This window comes from Crocodylus siamensis, chromosome 8 (genome assembly GCF_052110815.1).
Source record: "Crocodylus siamensis isolate JL-2025a chromosome 8, ASM5211081v1, whole genome shotgun sequence".
NCBI lineage: Eukaryota > Metazoa > Chordata > Crocodylia > Crocodylidae > Crocodylus > Crocodylus siamensis.
Genome location: NC_143402.1, coordinates 17,848,735 through 17,873,194, shown reverse-complemented (window position 1 = coordinate 17,873,194; position 24,460 = coordinate 17,848,735). Strand labels below are relative to the sequence as shown.

The following is a 24,460-nucleotide window of genomic DNA, read 5'->3' as shown; positions in this document are numbered from 1 at the left end:
TGCGGAGATCAGGTAGAAGAATTCCTTCCCCGGAGGTGTCAGATGGCAGGTAGGGAGGTAAAATATCTTTCTTGTTGTTCTGCAATAAAGATTAAAATTCAAAATTGGCTAAAATTGGACATCTTCCATGTTTCAGGGATGTACTTGGTAGCTGTGTTGGTCTGAGACAAGGAGACATACAAAAAACGTGAACTCTTGGTTCCAAAATGATACCTTTTATTAGACCAAGTGGGAAATTGCAAGAAAATTGTCCTTTTCTGCAAGCTTCCAGGCTCAAAGGCCCTTCATCAGGCTCTGGGAAAAGTATAGATGGTAAAAGATGGTAAAAACTCCCCATAGGTAGGAAATAAACTTCATTTTTGCACAGGGGGAGCTGAAGATGGAAGGCTGTCCCTCTGGGTCCATGAGAGTCTTTGTGAGCTGTGCTGAGTAGCTCTTTGATGTGTAGGTTAGGTAGAATTCCTTCCCTGGAGGTGTCAGATGGCAGGCAGGGAGGTAAAAAATCTTTCTTGTTCTGCAATGAAGTTTAAAATCCAAAATCAGCTAAAATTTGGCATGTAAAGGAGTTTTACATTTTCCTAAGTAAAGGAGTTTCTCTAGGCACTAGGTATGACAAGGACCTGGTGAGTGAATATGTACCAACATTTGAGCATTGGCTGTGGGTAGTTCTGGAGAAGGTGACCTGAACCACCAAGAGGAAGACCGCTAGATGATATTAGGTCAGACCTACAGAAATTAAATGTGGATGACTAAAGGACAAAGGCACATGGCAGACAGGAATAGATGAAGATAGTGGAGGCAGCCAAGGACCTCTAAGGCCTCTAGTACTACATTTTTAAAATATGTAATTATTGTTTATGTGCAGCCTGGACTCAGGCTGACTGGCTTCTGCCTTCCAGAGGCTCACAGCTGAAGGGGAAGGAGACTCAGCCCCCCAGGGTGAGACGCGGGACACTTAAGGGCCTTACTTCATTTTTCAGGGATGCATTTGGCAGCTGTGTTGGTCTGAAACAAAAAGAAATGCCAAAAGTCTAGAACCCTTGGTTCAAAAATGATACCTTTTGATACTAACTGAGAAATTACAAAAAATTATCTTTTTCTGCAAGCTTTTGTGCTCGCACATGCTTTGCCAGGCTCAGGGAAAGTTAAAGATGGTAAAAAGTCCCCCATATGCAGGAAATAAACTTCATTTTTGCACAGAGGAAGCAGAACCTGGAAACCTGTCCCTGGGGGTCCCTCTTTGTGAGGTTGCTTTTGGTTGGACAGCTTAAGCAGGATTTCTTTCCTGGTGGTGCCAGGGGGCAGGCAGGGAGATGCAGAAAACCTCCTTGTTGTTCAGCAATGAAGTCTGTGGTTCAAAATCGGATAAAATTCAGCTTCTTCCACGTTTCCGGGATGTATTTGGTAGCCGCGTTGTTGGTCCGAGACAGGAAAAAAAAAGGCAAAAATCTAAACTCTTGGTTTCCAAATGACACCTTTGATTAGAACAGTTATTAGGGACGCTTGCAAGCACTCACATTAGAGCTGCCCGGTTCGTCTCCCAGCCGGCGGGCCGTTTTGCCCCGGGGCAGTCCCGCGGCCGCCGGGCCCGAGGCAGCGCACGTGCCGCGCCGAGCCAGCCCCAGGCGGCCGAGGCCAGGGCCGCGCCGGCAGGGGGCGCCCGCCAGGCCGGGAGGCGCTCGGGAGTGGCGGCGGCGTCTGCCAATGGGCGCGCGGCGGGGGCGGGGCGCGGGGCCGGTTGCGCGCGCGGCGCCCGGCGCATGGCGACGATGCCCTGCCACAACCAGGCGCTGGGCGCGGGCGGGCCGCGGCCGCAGGACGAGGCCGGGGCCGGCTGCGGCGGGGGGCGGCGGATGCGCTTCGCGGAGCCCGGCGGCGGCAGCGGCAGCGGCAGCGGCAGCCCCAGCCCCGACAGCACCAGCAGCGGGGGCGGAGCGGCGCTGGCCCTGTCGCCCAGCCCCGAGCGCGGCCTGCCGCCCGCGCCCCTCGGCGCCCAGCTCAAGCTGCTGCCCATGAACGACCAGATCCGCGAGCTGCAGACCATCATCAGGGACAAGTGAGCGGCGGGGGCGCCCCCCTCCCTGGGCCGGGCCGGGGCGGGCGGGGGGCCGCTCGCTGCTGTCCAGCACTGCAGGAGCTGCCAGGCCGGGCGGCGGGAGGGGCGATCTTGCTGGGATCCCCGCTGACTTGCTGCCCCTCGCGCACGGGGCTGGACTGAGGATCTTGCTCCGGCCCTAATGGCTAGGAGATGGTTGAAACGGGAGAAAGGATGCTGGTCCTGTTTGCATTTGGGACACGGTGCAAGGCCGTGGGGAGGATGCATCTGAGTCTTCCCTGAGTGTTCCCCCCCCCCCCCGCCTAAGTCACAAGGAACCCACGTCTAGGTACAGCCTTAACACATGCCCTTCCCCAGCTTCCAGTTACGTTGCGTCTGGGAGAAAGCGGGGCCGTGTGTCCCTGTTTGCGGTGGCGAGTGAAGAGTCTCAGTGCTGATGCAATCTCACTTGCCAGCAAGTCAGAAACAGATGCCCATCTCTTGCTCTGTCCAAAATGCAAATAGGACCAGCATGCTTTCTCCCTCCCACTTTATCAGTCTCTGTTTGTAGTTTCTCTCCTCCCTCCCGGGACACTTCCCTATCCAGCGGGGTTCTCTGTTCAGTAGCCAGACAACACCACACATAATGAACAGCTGTTGAACAACACGCTGCTCCTTCTTGAGGTCCGACTCCGAAGGAGCGGCTGAGACTGGAACAGAAAGTCGCTCCCAGAGCCCTGTGACACGTACCCAGGAAGTCGATGGTTTGGTTGATGTGGTGACATTTAAAGATTAGACTCTATACAGCTAACCTATATTAGTATTTTGACTGAGACTGAAAACTACTTAATGCATGTAATAAACACAAAATCACAACCAGTTCTTGATTTTTACAGTAGCTCTCCTTTTCCTGTTTTATATTGTGCTAAAAGCAGGTACAGTGTATACACCCCATCGGGAAAAAGACAACTTAAAGTTTTTACAAACTCATATATATTTTCTATAACTTTTTAGATTAGGTAGGCCTCATAAGCCTCCTCCCTTTTCCCTGGCTGATTTCTGCTGTAGCTGTCAGTGTTTACCTCCTTGTTATAACTTGACTTCGTAGTTCTAGATGTAGGATGTTAAAATGCAGAACATGTGGTGAGGACCTATATTTACATGCAAACAACACTATATTGGTCCCATGCTTCAGAGCCAGAAGAACCGTTGCTCACCTTCCATGACATTAAAAGTTATTATAGCTGTACCTATTAGTGTCATCATGCCTGTAAGTATGTCAGCATTTCCATTACAGATGCTTTTTTTCTTATCTTTGGAGGTAGTTATTCAAACTCCTGCTACTTTGTACCCTGTCATTCCTTCTTACCTTACAAAGAAGTCCTAGGTGAAAGCTAGGACATGCATACAACTTCATATGTTAAACAGATATTTAAATAGAAGATAAAATGTTGCTTATGGGGGACAGACCACAATGAGTAACTTGGAGTTTTAGCTGCATTCTGTTTTCAGTTCTGCCACTGGCTTTAGGAGGAGGGGTAATATATGCGGAGGAGGAGTAATATGTATATGATTAATAGTCCTTGCCCTGTCCCCACCCCTCAGAAGCTAGTAGGAGCTTACCCGAACAAGAAGTTCACAGTAGAGAAAATCCTTGGCTGCTTTGTTTCCCAGAAAGCTGTAAAAGAGAAGATAAAACAAAATGAGTTTGGTTCTGGTGCAGTGCTGAGGAAGGGAGCTGTCCTTTTATAGCTAGCTGAACACTTTTCACAGGGTTTTAGATTAGGCTGCCTAGGGAAGCTTGCTCCTGGCACGTTGGTCCAACTCTTCTAGCCAGGTAAGTTCCCAAGGGGAAGGCATGACACCTTAGGATTTAAGGGATAAACAGAAAGTTTTCCCCAAAGACTCCTGGGCTAATTATTCACATTTACTTCTATAAATGTGTTTTGTTTATATGTCCTTTGCATAATAATACTCTTTGCATACTGCCCCTAAAACAGCCCCCTGTGTTAGGATTTTTAAACTAAGCCTCACTGTTGTAGATGTTTAGTAATAGTGGTATAGTAATAAATGCTTAGTAATAGTGTTTAGTAATAATAGTTCTATTGTGGCAAGGCTAGATCAAAGTTATTGAGGATTACTATGTCATTCTGACCTGTTCCAGACAAAGAACTCCCTCTCTACACTTAAAAGCCTTGCTCTGGAGGGTAACAGTTCTCTTCCAGCATAACAGAGTTATAGAAGATCATAATCAGGCCAAGGTAACTGCTTGGATAACTTGGCGCAGTTCTTTGCATTGAAGCTTGGAATTTGACCCAGTATTTGGAAGGAGCCAGTGACAGTGGAGCACTGAGATGATGCACTCATCAGCCTATGTTGCTGAGCACACTTAACTGATGTGATGAGAACCAGCTCGGTGTGTATTTGTGGGTTGTTTTTTTTTTAAATGGTCAGCATTTCCATTCGGACATATGGAAAACTGTACTAATCAAGCACAGAAGCCAGCAGGACACATTACTGTGACTGCATCCAAATGCAACAGGAGAGGATGGTGGGAAAACGTTGTAAGAGTGACATTTATTGGAAGTTCACATCTCCTACTTACCCACAAAGACTGGCACACAGGGCACTGTGTTTCCTCTGTAAAAGCTGATAGATCACTAGCTCTTAAAGTAGCCCAGGAAAATGTTTTGTGGTGATCCTTGTTTACTTGCTGGATAATGGAATAAGAATGCTTCAGAAGCTGGACTTTCCCACAGTGGATCTCTGCTTGGGTTTTTGCAGCTGTAACCTTTTTTAAGGCTGAAACTCACCTTTTTTTTTCAGCAAAGACCTAGCTTTTCATCCTGTTCTCTATAAATTGGGATTGTACAGTTTTAAACATGGCTATAATTGGCAAGACTGGACTGAAAAAAACAGACAAGTGCAGTCATGCTGAATGGGAGAAGAGCAGTGAACAAACTGTAGAAAGTAAGCCAAGTAGAGTCTGCCTGCAATGTCTGGCCGCAGCTTCTGAAGGCAGTCGTACCCTTCTCTCCTTCATTTATAAAAAAAGTTAATTGTTCTGTCCTGAATTTGAGGTAGGGCTTCAAAAATCCACCTACCTATTGAGTAAGGGTCTCAAGCCATCATTTACTTTTAAAAAACTCTCCTTATTTTGGCTGCAAAGTTCCTTCTGATTGAACCAATACAGCATTGTACTGACTTGGGAAGACAGAAAGCTCCATGCCTGCACTGCTGCTTATATCTTAAGCAAGCAACAACATGAAATGAAGAAGACCTTTGCCAGTTTCACAATTTTTAGAGACCCCTCCAGGCAGCAGTGAAATTGCCGACAGTTGTCAATTTTATGTTGCTGCCTGGGAAAAGGCCACTGGTGTCCTGCTCCTGTCTGGTTAAGCCTTTGCTGTTAGGGTCTGCTGAAAGCTTCTCAAGCATTGGTTTAAATCACGCACTGCGGATGGTGGTGGGGTGATGATGAAGCATCGGACATCTTTAATAGGCAGCACTGTTGCAAGTAAATGAAAAAACAGGGTCTTAAAACTTTGCCAGACTGCTCTTTTGAGCTGAAATTTTTCATTCCTGATGGCTCTCAAGCTGCATTAATGGGGAGGTTTCATCCAGAGCACTTCAGCCATTTCCAAGAACGAGGCTGGAGAAGGGTAAGATTTTCAGTTTTAAATTCTGGTGACCTTTTTACTTGGAAAGCCCTGGCAACCGCCAGGCTTTCGAGATGGGAACTGATAGTTGGCAATAAGTGACCTTTGTGTTAAGGATCTTGCTCGTGGCTATCTATACAAGTCTGCCAATATCTAGTCAAGTTGTAAGAGTGGAGAGGGATTGCACATAGGGCTAGGGCAGGGGTGGGCATGTATTTAGGCTAAAAGGCTATTTAAGGAGATTTGCTGAGCTGTTGCAGGCCAGGAGGGGCTGTTTGATCCTATCTGGCTCACCTGCCCTGCACCCACCACCAGGGGCACTAGACGGTGGGTGGGTGGGGTCTTTATGGACACTGGAGCAGGACCCTGCAGGGAGCAGGATGGGCAGGTGGGGCCAGGATTGTGGGGCAGTGACAGCATGGGGCCAGGGGCCAGGCCAGAGCCTCAGTCCACTCCCTGCAGGCTCGTGGCTGTGGAACCGGTGTCCGTTGCAGGGGCATACAGGGAGCAGATCATGGATCTGCCCCAGGCCCCAGCCCTGCAGTGTCACTGCCTTGCAATCCTGGCCCCACCTGCCCATCCTGCTCCCAGACTCTGCTCCCTGCCCACCTGCAGTCCCATCCTATCTGCCCAGGTGAGTGCAGGAGTCCTGAGCTGGTCTCCATGGAAACCCATCTTGCATTCTCCATTCAGCACCCCCAGTGGTGGGTGCGAGTGAAGGGGCAGCTGGGCGGTCACCGCTGCAAGAGCTGCCAAGAAGCTGAATCTGGCTGCTATGCTGCCCCTGCCGTGCTGCACATGCGGGGCCAGTGGGACCAGCCACACATACCACTGCCCAGGCTGCCCCCTGTGCCTGTACCTGGTGGAGCTGAGGAAGCTGCCACAGGCCGGACAGAATCTCTTAGTGGGCTGGATTCAGCTCATGGGCTATATTTTGCCCACCCCAGGTTAGGGAATCACCATTCGTATATGCTCAGACTTGCTAGAACCTCTAACAGCTAAACATCTCAGAAGACTTCTTCCTTATTGAACAAGTTCCTATAGTGCTTGCTGCTGACCAGACTGTGTATGCCATCCCCACAGGATGACAGAGCATGCTCCTACCTAACACCCAAAACAACAGGAGCAACACAAGACTTTCCCCAGCAGCAGACATGCTCTGTCCAAGGGCTGGGCATTCAAACTGAGAGATGGCAGCCTGTCTTTTCTGTGTTCTCTGTGACTCCATCCTCCTCCAGGTTACGGGGAGGACAAAACAGATGGATTCAAAACCAGAGCGGATCTAGAGCAAGAACTGGATCTAGAGTGCTGTGGGGGGACTAATTTCTTAGAGTGCTGATCGTGTTGTCCTTGTACACTACACACCTGATTTCTGCAACAATAAGGAAGAGGTTCTACAGCATAGTCTCTTTCACTGCACATCCCCAATTCATCTCCAGAGCAGATCCATTCTCTCAGTGTAACTTTATTTTTGGCATTTCCTAACTTAATTTGATGATAGAGTTTCATAGTTAGTAGGGTCTGAATGGACCTGAGCAGATCATTGAGTCCGCCCCCCTGCCATGGCAGGAAAAAGTACTGCGGTCAAACGACCCCAGCAAGGTGTCCATCAAGCCTCCTCTTAAAGACCCCCAGGGTAGGAGCCTGCACCACTTCTCTTGGAAGTTGGTTCCAGATCCTAGCCACCCTGACCGTGAAGTAGCACCTCCTGATACCTAGCCTAAATCTACCCTCTGCCAGCTTGTGACCGTTATTCCTGGTCACTCCTGGTGGTGCTCGGGGGAACAGGGACTCCCCCAATGCCTGCTGGTCCCCCCTGACTAGTTTGTAACAGGCCACTAGATCCCCGCCTCAGCCTTCTCTTGTGGAGGCTGAACAGGTTCAGGTCCCGTAGCCTCTCCTCATAGGGCCTGCCCTGCTGCCCCCTGATCATGCAAGTGGCCCTCCTCTGGACCCTCTCCATGTTGTTCACATCCCCCTTGAAGTGCGGCGCCCAGAACTGGATGCAGTACTCCAGCTGCAGCCTGACCAGTGCCGCATAGAGGGGGAAGATCACCTCCGTGGACCTGCTCGAGATGCATCTGTGGATGCATGACAAGGTGCGATTGGCCTTCCTGACTGCATCCCCACACTGCCGAAAATGAAAGACGTGACAACATTAAAAGTGTTCTTTCAACATAGATTTATATCTAACATTGTTGTCACTTGCCTGTTGAAGACGCTGTGTACATATTTGTCATATTAACTTCTTTGATTTTAATAATTGTTCTTATAAGTTAAAGGTTTTTATTTTCTGTAAGTCTTCAGAGTATATGGGGAGGAACAATTGGTATTACAGGCACAGACACATGGAGCTTCTGCAGACTCACTGTAGAGGAAGACAGACTGGACAGGGTCCATCCGGAGGGAATCCATGGTTTAGGAGTTGGCAAAAGGGAGAGGGAAGATTAAATCCCTCCTTCTGATATTGAGCACCAGTCAAGACTTGCCAGTGATAAGCATATCACTTATAAAGAGTTTTGAAACTAGTGAAGACAGCAGCAGGGGTTGGCAACCTGCAGCACATGGAGAGATTGTATCTGGCCCACCAAGCTGGGATGGCAGTGGGAATCAGCATCAGCACCAGACCAAACTGAGTTAATTCAGCCTGCTGTTGCTGAAAGGTCACTGACTTCTGGCCTACAGTTCTTGGTATCTAGCAAAACACTAGGAAATTCCACTTGCTAACTCCAGACAGGTGTTTTTTGTATGTAGGTCTTCGGGCCTGGGAAGTCTCCCCAGAAGCCACCAATTTGTATTTTTACCTTAAGAGAGAAATGTGATCAGCTTTATTTGCAGTGCTGCAAAGACGTAGTTTTGTTTGGAGGGGGGAAGAGCATGAAAGCTCATAAATACAGATCATTAAATAGCTGCTGAAATGACAAAAGGTTCTGGAGAAGCACTTTATCTTGAACGTGGCATAACAAAAAGGCAGCGGTGCTGCAATTGACACGTCTAAGCCTTGTGCTAAACATTAACCAGAAATACAACATTACTGTGTAAGATGGGAAAAAACCCACTCCAGCTTTTCAAAAAAAGCAGGCAGGCCTCCTGCGTGCTATTTCCTGTAAGGTGTAATAAAGCAGAAGGCAACATTTGTTTCCATAGTCCACTTCCATAAACTGCTGTATTCCACTGGGGGAAGAGTTGTCAGCATGTAATGCTATTATAGCGCCTTTCACTCAGGTAGCTTCTAAAGTGTGTACTACTAAGCCATACAGATGAGGAGGATGTTGTAGCACAGGTTAACTAGAATTTGATGTGATGCCCTTTTCTTGGGCCAGAATAATCTACCTTGTCTAGGGTGCCTGAGCAGCTGCAGTGCTTGAGTAGAGAGCTGGAAGTATTTTTCTAGAGCAGGTGCAGCTTTGTGGATGTGGATGTGGGTGGCTAAGACTAATTCCCAGCACCAAAGAGCTTGATTTAATGGATATAGCTAGCAGGGTGAGAGGTAAATAGACAGTATGGGACAGGAAATGAAAATGAGTTATTTACAAGATATTCAGATCACTTCTTGTTTCAGTTGTCTTTCTAGGCAGAATTTAGACTAAAAGGAGCAGATGGCACCAAGTTGAAGCTGGTGAAGGAGGGGAGGTGGGTTGTTTAATGCCCCACAAGATGGATGGAGTTTCAGACACAGGGATAACATAAAAAAGCCAATTGGAAGGAGCACAATGAAGCTGAGGTATGTTGGAGAGAAAAGAGTGGACCAACTCTAGAACAGTGACAGGCATTTGGGGACTGTCTCCACCGGTGGGACGGTCTAGTTCCAGAACATGGTAACTCTGCTCTGGCCTGTGTTATCTTGAGGACCATCTGGGCTGGTGTGGAAGCAGGCAGAAGTGGGAGCTGCTCAGGACAAGGGAAGCTTATGCAAATAGGTCTTCCTCCCTTCCATATCAGAAGGCAGTGGAGCCATGCAGAATGCATTGCACAGGCGTGCGGGAGATCCTTGTAGAATCTAAGTCACTTAAGATCAAGAGCTTGCCAAGTGGCGGGGTGCCGGGTTGTGTCATTCTGGTCAGCTCCATAGGGCAAAGCATGCCAGAGCCTGTTCCCATCTGGTTCTGGTGTGCTCAATTTGGCAAGTGGCTGCATCTGCAAGAGGACGTCTGAATATATTGTCACCACAAGGAGGTGGAGTGTTCCTCTCCTTCCTATTCTGTGTAGATCAGTGGTTCTCAACTTGAGGCACCTCTCGTTTGACTCGCAGCTTCCCTCCGTAACTGTCAATTGAGCAGCGCCCCATTTCAGACCTGATTTATTACAGTGCTTATTCTTTGCAGAGGAGCTGGGCAGTGGGGGCACTGTAGCTTGCTAGGCAGGGAGGAGCTTGCATTATGTAGATCCTTAAACCACATCCTTTAGCCGCTTGGTATTTTCTTCAGTGACGCCACCCCTTCTCACTAAGAATTTGAAAATGATCAGTATGCTACCACAGGCCTTCTAATGAGAGCTTGTGTTAGTTCAAGAAGTAATCATTATTGATTTAGCCTACTTTTGTCTCCACAGCTGTCCACATTCCTGTGGCTTCATTCTGTGCAGCTGTTATTAATGTCAACACAAGCTGGGCTCATAAAACAATAGGCTGGGCAGTAAGATAGATCCCAGTTCTCCCTGGCCCCCTTCATGAAGCATGTTCACATACTTATTCAGTCTTGCAGCCTTTTCCAAGTTTAGTGGAAGCTTTTACACATTAGCACTCAGGCAGTAGTTACGAATTATGAAACTTCTAATATCATGATTGGCAACCTTTTCAGGCTGTGAGCCCAAGTGAACCCAGGGGTGAGTGGGCAGATGCTAGGACTCAGCTTTTGCTGATGCTTATGTGTTCCTGCAGCAGCATGGGGAGTGTACCTGTCCCCCAGATCTGGCCCACGGACTGCAAATTGCCACTCCCTACCCTGCATGCGTGACTTGGGAATGTGGGCTCCCACCACTGTGCGCCGCCAGCCTGGGAGGGAGGGCATGGGAGCAGGCATGTGCCCATGGATCTGCGCAGGGTGGGCTGGGCTGGGCTGTGCTGTGCTTCAGGAGGGTAGCCCTAGCTGCCCACCGGTGGGCCACACTCTGTGGGGTGGGTGGACCCTGGCCTGTGCTCCAGGTGGCTAGCTCCAGCCACAGCTCAGAGCGCAGCCCTGGCTCCACCTGCCCTGCAGGGCTCAGCGGAGTTGAGGATATGGGGGGGCTGCAGCCACCATAAAATTCCCCATAGCCCCTGCTGCCGGTCCCACTCTGATCTGGGTGCACATGCCTGCCCCCATGCCCTGCTGCTTCTCACCCAGCTGGGGCAAAGCTGTGGCTTGTGTGGGAGGCGTGGGGAGGCTGGGCGAGCGGCAGGAGGGCATAGCCCCCACTCCCAGTGCCTTCCACCTTCCGCCCGGAGTGCAGCCCAGCCTGCCCCACATAGATCTGGGGGCACATGCCTGCTCCCATGCCCTCCTGGACTGGCAGCGCGCAGCAGCAGGAGCCCCCCCAGCCCGAGTCTCATGCACCCCTGCCCTGGCTGGGCAGCTTGTCCCAGCCCCAATCCCTCCCTCACTGTGGGAGTGTTGATCTGCCCTTTCCCTCTCCCTTCCACCCACCACAACAGACTTACCAGCTGGAGGCAGCTGTGTCCATCATCCTGGAGGACTGCTGCCTGTTTAGTCTATGGCCGTATCTCCAAATCGGTGCTGGATCTTTGGATCCGAATTTGCAGAATTGAATCCGGACAGTGATTTGAATCACTGAACTGAATTACTGTCCCTCTGAATTGGCTGAATCCAATTCTGAATCAAATACTTGCCAGTTCACACAGGCCTAGTCTAGAGTACCCCAGAAGCAACTTCATTAGTTCAGATCAATAGCCTCATTCAAGAAACTAAACTTGAAATTAGGTGGGATTTAGGTGTAGGTATTTAAAGGTTACTGTAGCTTTTATTGTATTCTGCTGAAGCTTTTTATTCCCCAGAGGAGGTGCAGTGAACAATGTAGAATGGAAGACAGTGAAGCAGCAGGGCATATGCTCTCAACTGCTATACCGAGTGGGATGACTCAACAGTGCATAACTCATCAGCAAGATGACTTCATTGCTTGGAAGGAGGGTGGCATCCCATGCACATTCCACTTGCAGCAGCGCAGGCACTTAAAACAAAAAAATGCTGGGTGCATTAGCTCTGCGTCTCATGGCAAGGAGGCCGTGACTAGTGCCTTGATAACTGATCTCCCCTCAGCAGGCACTATTCCTTGAATACATAACAGCTTAGACCCAAAGCATATTTTAAAAAAGGAATATTTTGTAAACAATACTTTTATGACTTACTTCAGCCTTGTTCAGACTTCCTCTGCAGTGTTTATCTACAACTACAATGCTCTTAAAGGGTTAGGCATCTTTAAAAAAAGTAAATGAGAGAGAGAGAGAGAGAGATGTGAAAATTATAGTAGCAGGTACCAGTTAACACCTACATTTCTTGACAGGAGGATTAAACTGAAGAATTATTTTCAGTTTGATTCCATAGCACTATCAAATAGTAAGTTTCTTCTTGAATGCCTTTCACATGGCAGCAGGGGAAAAAGTAATGTAGGAATTGCCATACTAAGTCAGAGCAACCATCTGTGTAGTCATCAATTGTAACCAGCACCAGACACTACTGAGGACGGTGGAAATATCTTGTACTAAGCTTTTATGAGGGAAATGCCACCAAGAAAGGCTGCTTTTAGCTCTGAGAACTAGCGATTGCCTTATGTCCTAACACAGAAGAGTTCCTATCCCTTCAAAAACTCATTTGGAGTTTATTACAGAGCTGGGTATTGTTATCCATAAGTAACTGATCTATATGGAATCCCATTAAGCCTTTGGCCACAAGATGACTTGTTACCACCAAGTTTGAGTTTACCCCTTCCTTGGATATTTCCTTGGTTTTCATTTGGGAATGGTGTTACTCATTCTTCTGCTAGCCTTCTGTAGGCCATTCAGTGTTCTGTATATTTGCATTATGGTGCTCTAAGGTAAACTGTTACAGTCTCTTCACACTTTTTCTGCAGCCCTAAAAAAATTCCTTACCATCTGCACACTCATTCTCAGTCTGCCCTGTTTTTTCTGACAATGGTTTATTAGACCTGAACACAGTTTTCCCAATGAATCAACACATTTTCAGTGCTATTCTTTATCTTGTTACTCATACCTTGCTGGCTTTCGCTTTTTCTTTCTTTTTTTTCTTTTTGACTACATGCTGCACATTGAGCTAGTTTCTTTATGAGGCTGTATACAGTGATGATTCTCTTTTCTTCTCCCTCCCAATTGATATAGTTAATTTAAAACTTTCTAAATGGTATGAATATGAATAGTTCATATTATTCTCTTTGAGTGTGTATCACTTTGAATGTCGGGACTGGTTTTAACCTGTCATGCCACCTATTTGCCTTGCTTCGCTAAAGCCTCTAAAATACCATCATATGGAACAACTTAGAAATGTCACCTGTGCATTCTGTCCCCTCCTTCTTGATCATTAAATACCACTGAGAACCAAGCGAATTCTAATATAAAACTTACCTTTAAAAAAAAAGGTGGTTGTAAGATCACAGTAATTAGCAAGAAGCCCATGAGATAATGTATCCAAAATATCCAGGTTCCCTTTTAATGCCAGAACACCAGGAAGTTGCTAATTTGTTGTTGTCAACATGTAAGACAAAATATAAGCACTGTATATATTAAATACTTTTAGATTAGCATAAAATATGGGAAATGAAATTAAATGGCCCAACACAGTCCCTTTGAACAATTAGTTTAACATGGCCAAATTATTAGTTGCCCTGGGAATAAATAATCAAGTATCCTGGCTTTTGTACATGCAGACTCAGTTAAAATATTGGAAATATGTGAGGTTTAGTGCCAGTTTCTTTATAGGAATTCAAAGAAGGAAATGGTGAGTTACTGTATTGGGGCGTTTTCTTTAAATGAGAATGTGCCCACCATGATTAGTAGAACTGAAACGTATGCCCACATGATTACAGTGGACCATTTGGGCATTTTCAGGGTTACTGTGCTATCCCATTTGGTGATTTTTTTTCTATTGACTGTTGGAGAAGGATGTTGAACTCAGAGCTTATAATGTGTATGATTAATTGGAACGAGGATGGAATTAAAGCAAGGTCACGTTTTTCCATGCAAAGGCTACTTAGCAGCCTGCTTTAGTGTAGATATTCTAACTGCTTCCTACAAAGTGCTGCACAGTTAGACAGTTTCAAGTGACAAACCCTGCTGTGGCCTTGCTCTCTCCAGGTGCTGATCTCCTCCATTAAAAAGAGACTTCAGTTAGACATGCTTTACCTAAAAGCAGGTTAGCTGTGGGGAAAGTCTCCTGCTATAAATTGTGTGTAAAATGTACTGAGTTTGAATTAATGTGTTACAAGTAACTGTTCATTTTGTCTGCAAGTTGTTCACCAGTTTAAAATAGCATTTGTTTTCTTTTTCAGGACAGCCAGTAGAGGGGACTTCGTATTTTCTGCTGATCGTCTGGTAGGTGGAGAATTTCTTGTTGCTGCTGCACTTTGACACTTGTGTTAAGTAGGTCTTTCAAGCTGGACCATTCATGGAGTGGCAGCAGCGTGTTTCCCTATAACATAAGTTGCTGTCTGATATTAATGATCTGACTAGGCACTACTGCTCTTTGTTACATGGAGCCTTTTGTCCCAGATGATTTCAGATACCTTCAGCCACCTGTGGAATGCAGCTGCGGTTTTAACAGCACACATCACTAAGACAGGAGAGAGGAGCATTGGAAACTACTCAGAATCCTATGGAAACATATATGAGCAGGATGTAGTTAAGCTAGTTTTAGTGTGAATAACACCTATATCCTCATGAAAAGACCACAGCATTTTTTTTTTTATAGCTTGGACAGCCACATAGCGTCTCATCCAGAAGACTAAACAGCTCCTGACACAGTGTTCCTATAGCACAGCTGGGCACCACATTAGTGGCCAAAACTATATGGCAGCTGGCACAGAACAATTCTAGCAGAGACAAGGCACTGTGTAGTGATAACATGTATTAGCAGATCACAATAAATGCATTTGGGAGGTTAAGGCTTTACCTCCATTGGTTAATGTGCTGAGACTACACGCTACCTTATCTGCCAAGGGATGACGAAGTCGAACGGTCATAAACTACTACAAGACCATTTCAGGCTGGACATAAGGAAGAATTTCTTTACTGTCCGAGCCCCCGAGGTCTGGAACAGCTTGCCATCGGAGGTGGTTCAAGCACCTACACTGAACACCTTCAAGAGCAAATTGGATGCTTATCGTGCTGGGATCCTATGACCCCAGCTGACTTCCTGCCCTTTGGGCAGGGGGCTGGACTCGATGATCTCCCGAGGTCCCTTTCAGCCCTAATGTCTATGAAATCTATGAAATCTTTCCAAGGGCTTTGCTTTATGCTAGTTAATTTATGGAAAGACATTTTTTCCTAGGCCTTGTCTTAACCATGGGTGCATTTGTTTGTCAATACAAGTTCTCACAGTTCAAGGGTTTCCTTAGTGACTCCTATCTAAATCTCAGTGTGACCCCAACCTGCTTAGCCAGACAGCTCTATGGTTTGAGGAGCTGTGGCGGCCCTTCTACTAACTTTACAACTTGGCCTGTTCACCCACATGCACCTTACAAGTATTGTTTTGTTTCTGATACCTTCACTGCCCACTAATGATGTTATTGGAGTCAGAGGTCTTATTGTTCTTATCTAACAGCTGGATCAGTTATTTTTTGAAGTGCCCTGATTGTAGATAGTGCTTTATAGAACATGAAGGTAAGGTCCTTGCCTGAGCATCTTAGTCTGACATCAGGGTTGTCGGCAAAAAACATTTGTTTGAAGGAGTGTTCTTGCCAGTTACTAAAACAGATAAGGACAAATCATGAAAAATGCAGGCAGCCTGTGAAAGAGGAAATTGTAGGTCAACTGCATTGCAGAGTGTTCCTGTTTGTCTGGGTTACCAGATTCTCAGTCAGAAAATGCACAGACTCAAGATATGCAAACAATAAATAAAAGCCCAGTTTCCTAATACTAGCAAATTCAAATGCCGTCCAGCTGAGAGCGCGCCAGCACAAGCCATTGTGAACATTAACAGCAATTAGTCCCCAGGTCTTCACTTCAGATCTGTTTGCTACCAGGGCTCCTTCCACACTGAGCACCTTCTGTTAAGGCTGCTTTTCTTGCACTGTTGGGGGTTCCCATCATGCCTTATTTTTAAAGAGATATACCTCCTCAGTAAGGTAATTGAAAGGAGAGAAACAACGGTTTTGGCAGTGCAAGGACAGCTCTTAATTAACCTCAAATTAATGGCACTGCAGTTCCCTAAAGTTAATGTTCTCACTCCTGTAGCCTCCCCCATCTTCATGGAAGTGCTGTGTGTGTGAGGGAAGCACTGACTGCTCCCTAACTGCTCGAGGCTGTAGCACCCAGGCAGTGAGCCAAACTCGGGCACACAGCATGGGAGCTTAGTGCTGCCTGACCATCACTTTTACAGACACAGAGCTTCTGTTCACAGGAATGCCTCTGCCCCCTGGTCATACAACAGCCCTGGTGTTTGTTGGGAAGGCAATTGGTCTGTCCTTCTCAGAAGATGCTATGCAGAAACCAGGCCTAGATTTGCAGGATGTTTTGCACTGCCCAAACATCCTGTGCTCTTGCTTTTAATGACAAGAGACAACAGATGGATGAAATAAAGTAGATGGGTGGGATTGGTGGGTGATGAAGCGCACATTGTTGCACAGGCGAGATGGGAACACAGTTCAACTTTTTACCTGCCCAGCATCAGCTGCTGGCAGAGGCCTCTGGTGTCAAAGCAAGACTGTGTCTTAAGGAGGGATTTAAATTCTGATACATCAGTAGTGATACAATTTTTTCCTTCCAAGTCGTTTGTTTCCCCATGAGAAACAAACTTCCACTGCAAAGGTGCTTGCTGGTGGGAGAAGGGACCTAGGGTAGTAGAGGCAGATTTCCAGAAATGTTTATAACACAAATGATAGATGACACATGATTATCCAGCACTCAGAGCTGGTAAATATTCACTTCAAACTTATAAAGTATAACTAAGGCTCTGGCTGAATGAGTGGGGCTCATCCAGTCAACAGGAAATTGGCATTTCACTGCATCTTCCAAACCTGCCGTACCTGAGCCGTGTGTGCTAACTTCTTTCTCCTTTTCTGTCCACTGTCTCAAGTGCCTACATTTAAGCAGCGGCTTCTTGATTTAGGTGAGCTAAGAGATGCCCCAGCCTATCCCAGTTGTATGTGAAGGACAGAAAGAAAGGCGAAGGACAGGAAAGAGCCTTCCATTAGGTTTTGTCTTGTTTTCAAATGAGAAAAGGTCTCAGTTTTTAAGTCCTGAAACCTTGAATTTACCTAATAACGCGAAATAATCTTGCTTATTCCCAGGATACACTACCTCATTTCTGCCATTATACAGTGACTTTTGCTTAATAAGCTTCATCCTTGCTTGGCAGCATTTTTCTTTAAGCATTCTGGCCTTTGAATCTCTGGCTCACTAGTAGAGAGAATTTTCTAAATTTTTAATACCCAGAGCTTCTTTCATGGGAAATCATCCCAGGGTCAGATTAATACATTCAGATAACTTTGCCTGGGGTATAGATGCAGGGCTGTCACCGTGGGAGAGCTGGAGGTTTTCAGGTCAGCCGATGCTGAGGAGATGTGTAACTTAACGGTCTCCCATAGGGATGTCCCTGCTGAAACTGGGCCATCTCTACAGCTTGAAAGTGCAAGTGCTTTGCAGAGCATCCCATAATAATGACAGCTGACAGGTGTCAAAGAAAAGTGGTGAGGGTGACATTTCTCTACTGAGTGACTTGCTGTGTGTTTATATTACTGAAGTTCCTGCTGCTGTTCTGGACAGCCCACCCCATGGCTGCTGAATAGAAAAGCAGATATGAAAAGAACCGGGTGAGGAAAAAAAACACCTCAGTGGTATGTTCAGCCTATGCTAGGAAAAGTATTAGCATTTAGAAGTTTACGGTGATGGGTAAGAAATCATTATAAACTGATAGATTTCTCTGGTCCTATAGATCAGACTTGTGGTTGAAGAAGGACTGAATCAGCTGCCATACACAGAATGCACGGTGACCACTCCGACAGGTAACTTATGGGAAGCATGTTCCCCATCTGGTTGGGTTGGCACTGGAAACTGCTTATTAAATGTAAAGCGGAATCTGAAATCCTTGTGAGAGGCTGAAGCAGTTTAATATTCAGATCAACCTACAGAATTATGGTTTCCCTGTCTTCTTAAGGGTTTAAATTGGGATTGTAAAATCATTATGAAAATTTACCAATCCAAGTGTATCATAAAGTCACTTACCCTTACCATTATGAGGAAGAAAATCAAGCCAGTGACATTTCACATGCCTATTAAGGGAAAAATACTTAGCAGAGAATTGTGCAAGACCTGCTTAATTCTGTCTGTGTCACCCACAGCTAGAGCCCAGCTGGGTGTGATGACAGAGGAGTAAGAAGTTAAAGGACTTTGTATGTGTTACCCATGAGAGAGAACATGTGGAATAATTGTGGCCTGCTCCCACCAAATGCAAAGATCAGGTTCCAAGAAGAAAGAGGCTCAGGTTGAAGATCAGTGTAACATGAGCTAGTTTGGGGAAGCTGCTCTTACCTGTTTAAAAGAAGTGCTTTCTCTCACTGCTACGACACTGGAGTCCAGCCTGATCCAAGTCAGTTGACAGTCGGAATAGTTTGGCTATTGGGTGTTTCCATGAAATGAAGTTGTTGTGCTTCATGCTGCAGGCAGTATTAACATAAAGGTTCCTTACTGGGCTGGCATCATGGTTACAGGGTGAAACATGCCTTCAACTTGTCAGTCCCTCTCAAGTATACCACTCTGGTGATGTTCCTGGCTCCCTGCACCTTCCTGTGGCTGGGCCACAAAGTAGCACCCATTTTTAGACTAAATTGCTGGGCTGCAGTCTCTGTGTCCCAGTCATGTTGACACAACAATCCCAGTGTGCTTTCACACGTGTACATCCTTTTCCTTTCAGGACCTGTGACCACTGAGATGGTTAAAGCCACTCAAACAGCTTTTCCAAAACATAGTTCAGTCTTTCACCCAAAGATACATAACATAGAGCAGGTCTCAGTCCAGCCAGTTCTACTGACCTTTCCCCTTACCCTTGAATCTATTTTGATCCTAGGCTTAGCCATGGGAAGAGTAAATGGTGCCTACCTTGGATGGGGCCTGGGGATGTTTACCAATAAAAAGCTTCTTTTTTCTTTCAGTCTAGTAGGGTAATAGCACATGGGTAACCTTAGGGGCATGTGATAGTTCTAAAAATACTGCACAAAACTTCCCTGGTTTTTCAAAGACAGGTAGACAAAAACTTCCTGCCAGACTCTGAATTAGTGCTAAAGCACAATGGGTGTAGGAGGGCAGGGAATGGAGGTGAGCAAGCCTTGGCATTGGTGCTGTTCTATGAACAAGTAAGATTTCAGCTTCTAGGACTGCTACCCAGGCCTTGTTCACATGCAGAGTATCTTTAATTTTTTTCTTTAGATGATCACAAAACATAACTCCAGCTTGCCATATTTTTGGTATAACTCCTCTGTCCACAGCACTGGAGTGCTACCTGGCTTCTAATCGAGATACTATTTAGCCATATTTTGTATGGCCTCTTTCACTTGAAGTAAACAAAGATGCAGGCAACCACCGCTTAGCACTCTTAATTGGTTTCTGAGTGTTTAGCAAAACGAGCATTAAGTGAAACCGAAAGTGTTTGATGACCCAAGATGGCGACCTCAAGTGTTTTTAATGACCCAAGATGGCAACGGCAAGAATTATAACAGAACTTGCTGAGTGCTGAGTGAAATCAGGTATCAATTTAAAATGAGCATTATAGCAAAATAGCACTATGCGAAACAGCATTAAGCGGAGGTTGCCTGTACATGAGTTCTGAAACTAATGTTCCACAGAAGGGAAGGCTCTCTCCTAAACCCCGTTTTTATGCTGTTTGTTTTTTTTAAACAAACCCTTTGCCAATGCAAGCGTGTGCTGCTTCTCCCTTTCCTTTTCTGAAAGGATCTGTAGGATCTGTCAGACTGCACCATGCCACTTTTTCACACAGTACAGTATACATTTGTGACTCCCTTTGCACCGTGCAATTGGAGGGATGTCAGCTTCAGTCCTACAGATATCTTAGTAAGTTCTGTCGTGAAAGGGCATGGAAGTGGGATGAAAGGGAACAATAATGTGCACTCACCATCAGTTCTGTTTCTTTCCTCCACAGGGTACAAGTACGAAGGTGTAAAGTTTGAAAAGGGAAACTGTGGAGTCAGCATAATGAGAAGCGGTAGGCTGTGATTCTTTAGTTTCTGAGCATGTGAATGTGTACAGTTCTCCTTCAGGTCTCTCGCCACTCTCATTTTAAGAGCAGCAATCACCCGTCTTCTATGAGAAACACAGGTTCACCCAAGTCATCCAGTTGCCATACTCCATACTGCTGAAGTGTGTCCCATTCCTGACAAAGCCACATCTACTAATGTCAACCAATGTGTTGTATTAATCCTTTAGGAGAGAAGTAGTTTCCCATATATTTCCAGTGGCAACTTTTTAGAGGGAAAAGAGGCTTCTGAGGGGCAGTCAAGTGAGGCAAGGCCTGTCTTCCTTTTAGAGCGCTCTGTTAATTAATTTTTACTCCACAAAGACAATATTCCATGTAGCTGAATTGTGCTGGTTTGGGAGAATGGTAGATAAAATAACCTTCTGCAACTCCCTTAGATCCCTGATAGCAATAATTTTAAGACTGTCTCTAAAGATGTAACATCCAGTAGATCCAGTATTTCTCACCCTATCCATACGTCAAAATGATGGTGCAGGTGAATTTCCTCCGAGCTGAAAGGAGCTCTTCAAACCCATTAGGAATTATTAAAAATGTTTGTATGAAGTTGTTTTTCACTTTTGCCTTTTTGGATTTAAAGTTTCCCTTCCACCTGAAAAAAAACAGCTTAGTGTTAGTGCCTGGGAATCAGTGACACTGAATGGAGCAGAAGGAAAACTTGGAAGTTAATAATCTGAAGTAGTTTTAATAATCTAAAATAGGGAGGATTATTATTATTATTATTCCTTGTTGGAGTCTCCGTTTAATGATAGTTTGCACTGATACCTTCATTAGTTTGTGACAAATTCTTTCTTTCTGTCAATTGGAGGAGAGGCAATGGAGCAAGGTTTACGGGACTGCTGCAGGTCCATCCGCATAGGAAAAATCCTGATCCAGAGTGATGAGGAGACTCAGAGAGCCAAAGTGTACTATGCAAAGTTCCCACCAGACATCTACAGGAGAAAAGTTCTTCTCATGTATCCAATATTAAGTAAGTGTCTTAAAGGATGTTTAGGGTTAACTCTTGTTTGTGACTTGTGGGCATGCTGTGTAAAAATAGTTATTTCCTGAATTTTGGTGGCTATTATTAGGTTTTTGGTTTGCTTTGGGCAACACAGCAGAAAATTTATCAAGCTCTTCTAGAATATACTTTAGTAAAACTGCATTAGCTGATCAGGCATTGTCTTCAAAATGCACATGTTGAGGCAGCGGATCTAATGAGGTAAAATAAATGTGGAGCAAATCACTGGAGTAACTGTGTGATGGTGGCATAGGGAAGCATTAGAGTTTGTGGTTAATACATCTATAATGTGTAAATAAGTATAAAAACTTCCAATTTCTATTTGTGCATGCTATTACGGATATTGATTAGGGGTGCACCGATAAAGATTTGTTTGGCCAATTAATAAACCATATCGGCCGATACCAATCTGACTGTGAGCATGCAAGCACAGCATCTTGGAGAGCAGCGTCTGGCTAGTAAGTCTGTGTGGGGCAGCGGGCATGGGGGAGGGGCAGATCGACGCCCCCTGTGACAAGGGAAGAAGTGGGAGTAGGACTGGGGATGGGGCAGGGGCAGGAGCTGTACAGATGAGGCAGAGTGTGGGACAGAGCCGCAGGGGGCTCGTCCCGAAGGCAGGGGGCAGCTCTCCACCACTGTGTACATCCTCAGGGGAGGCATGTGCCTCCCAGCTCTGTGCATGGGGCGGGGGTGAGGGCAAGCTGCCTGCTTGGGGCTGGGAGCAGCGTTGGGCTCTTCCTGGTGGGTGGGGGCTGGACTGGGGCTGTGCTTGGGGCATGGAGTGGCAGCGCTGGGTCCCCCCATAGGTCCCCATCCCCAGTGCTGCCACTGCTTGTCCCCCCTGCCCCGAGTGCAGCTCCAGTCCAGGCCCCACCCACTAGGAAGAGCCCAGCGCTGCCCCTGGCTCCTAATGGGCAGCCCAACCTTCACCTTGCATTCCCTGGATCTGGGATGGACATGGACCCCCAGGCCTCTCCTGGGGGTGTATGCAGTGTCCGGGAGCTGCCTCTCTCCCTGTGCCCCCAAGACGAGCTGCTTGCAGCTCCGTGCCACACCCCACCCAAGCTGTGCAGCACCTGCCCCTTCCCTAGCCCCACTCCCTCCCTCACTGCGGGGGCCTCAATCTGCCCCCCTGCATGCCTCTTCCTCTGCCCCAGACTTACCAGCCCAATGCAGCTCTCCAAGCTGCCCGGCTGCACTCCTGGCCATCTGCATGATGCGGCTGCACACAACATTTATCAGCCACATTAACGAAAAAAAGCCAGTGGTTGATAACATCAATTTTCCTTTTATCTGTCCCGATATGATATGGACCAATCTACGGTACACCTCTAATATTAATGCTTCCTTTTAAACAAAGGACATTTAACCCTATAATTACTTAAAAGCTTGAAATGTAGTATTTGATATTTTATTTTAAAATTAAACCTAAGTAATGCTAACAAGGAGTTGGTGGTGAGGATGAAAGAAATTCTCTAAGATTGGAGTCTGGGCCTTCACAGGAAGCCCTGGGCTGCCATCTTCCTGTTTCAAATAAATTTCTTGTCTTAGGGAGTGGTCTCAAGCCCATTAACTTCACTGGACTGACAGTCACACATTAAGATAGAGCGTTGTGCAGAGATGAAGTGCTTGAGAGGAATAGGACAGTATATGCTGTCCATATGCTTACAGCTAGTATTGATAGCAGAGCGATGCCCTTTCAGTAGCACCTTTGTGCTTGCAGTGCAACTCATCCTCGATGAATCATGAAGATCTTCTTTTTTGATAGAAAAATTACTCACTTCTTCCCTCCAGGCACTGGCAATACCGTAATCGAAGCTGTAAAAGTTCTCATAGAACACGGTGTTCAACCAAGTGTCATAATCCTGCTAAGCCTATTCTCCACACCCCATGGTAAGTTAAAAGAACCTGGTTCATTCATAATGGAGAACTGTCCACAGTACTTCAAGTTAGGAGATCTCAGTTGAGTTGTATAAATGTCCACTTGATAGATGAACAGGGAGAAAAGGCAACTTAGAAGAAATGGGTAACATTTTAGGTACAAAAATGAGCAAAAGGTGTTATATACTGCCGCATAAAAGGTCGCAGTTCAGTTGGTGGTTATGCTTCATCTTCCATGGTACATGCCTCACCAAATTGATGACCGTCACAGCACAGATTGACACAAAAGGATTCTGGTCTCATCTTACTTTGCTGGTGCTGAGTACTGAGGCCTTAAGAATAAATTCTGGTTTCTCTTTGAAGGGGAGTGGGATGATGGGGAAGTTATAATGTTCTGTGAGGACCACCCAGAAATTTAGGGAAATATAGCAGGCCTACTGTCGCATGCAGCAGAACTGCAAAGGTGAATTATACTTGGAGCTAGGCATCACATGGCACAGAAAGCATCCATGTGCTACAGAGCAATGCAAATCTTCTGTACATGGAGAGGAGCAAAAAGTATTCATTCACCAAATGTCAACAATCAGAATGGTATAAATCTTCTTACAAAACTGTGACTGGCAATAGTACAGCCATCTACTTCTGAAAGTTGATTTTATAATCATTTTTCAGAAATGAAACTTGCTCTCCGCTTTTCAGAAGTGGTGATCTTTTGGGTTTTTCTGTAATTAAGACTAGCACAACTCTCATATAAGCTCAGTGAAATGCTGGTTTAACTCACAGTAGTCTCTACCCACCTTGTTCATTAGGACCATACACAATTGTTAAAGCTTTTCTGCAGAGGAAACAAACCCCTCTTCATCTGCTTTTAAAGTTCTCCATGTATAGGGCTAAAATACTGTTGGAGTGTAAATTATTCTCTCTCTTCTTCCTCAAAAGGTGCCAAATCCATCATCCAGGAGTTTCCTGAGATCACAATTTTAACGACAGAAGTTCATCCTGTTGCACCAACACATTTTGGACAAAAGTATTTTGGAACAGACTGAAACTAAGCACAGACTGCCTGTGTTACTGTACATTATTATATTTTTTTTCTACATTTTATTATTTGTGGCTGGGTTGGCCAAGAGTGTATTTACAGAATCTTTTTGGCCAAAGGGGAGCTATTTGATCTACATTCATTTGATCTGGCTACTTCTTGAACATTGAATCAGGTGCAATAATAAAGCACATTCAGTTACTGCAAACAAAAGGCATTTCAATGTTGTGCTTGTATAAACTGCTGCACTCTGTGCTTTAACTTATTTATTCTTCCACAGCCCTGTTCTATGGCTGCTTGCAAGAGCAAAATAAAATAACTAAACTACCATGGCGTATATTTAATTTTACACTGGTGGCGTTTGCATTGTTTCAGCTTAGTCATTACAGCCCCTTTCAAATGATACTGAAAAGACGA

At 45.9% G+C, this 24,460-nt stretch overlaps 1 protein-coding gene across 1 annotated transcript; it reads left to right on the top strand.

The window, feature by feature from the left end:
- Positions 1 to 1,712: 1,712 nt before the first annotated feature.
- On the top strand, positions 1,713 to 24,371 carry UPRT (uracil phosphoribosyltransferase homolog). Its single transcript, XM_090061374.1, has 7 exons — positions 1,713 to 2,056; positions 14,191 to 14,233; positions 17,793 to 17,862; positions 20,013 to 20,075; positions 20,932 to 21,093; positions 22,918 to 23,016; positions 23,944 to 24,371. The coding sequence occupies exons 1-7, from the start codon at positions 1,761 to 1,763 to the stop codon at positions 24,048 to 24,050; spliced, it is 840 nt and encodes a 279-aa protein (XP_089917500.1). The 5' UTR covers positions 1,713 to 1,760; the 3' UTR covers positions 24,051 to 24,371.
- The last annotated feature ends 89 nt before the right edge of the window (positions 24,372 to 24,460 follow it).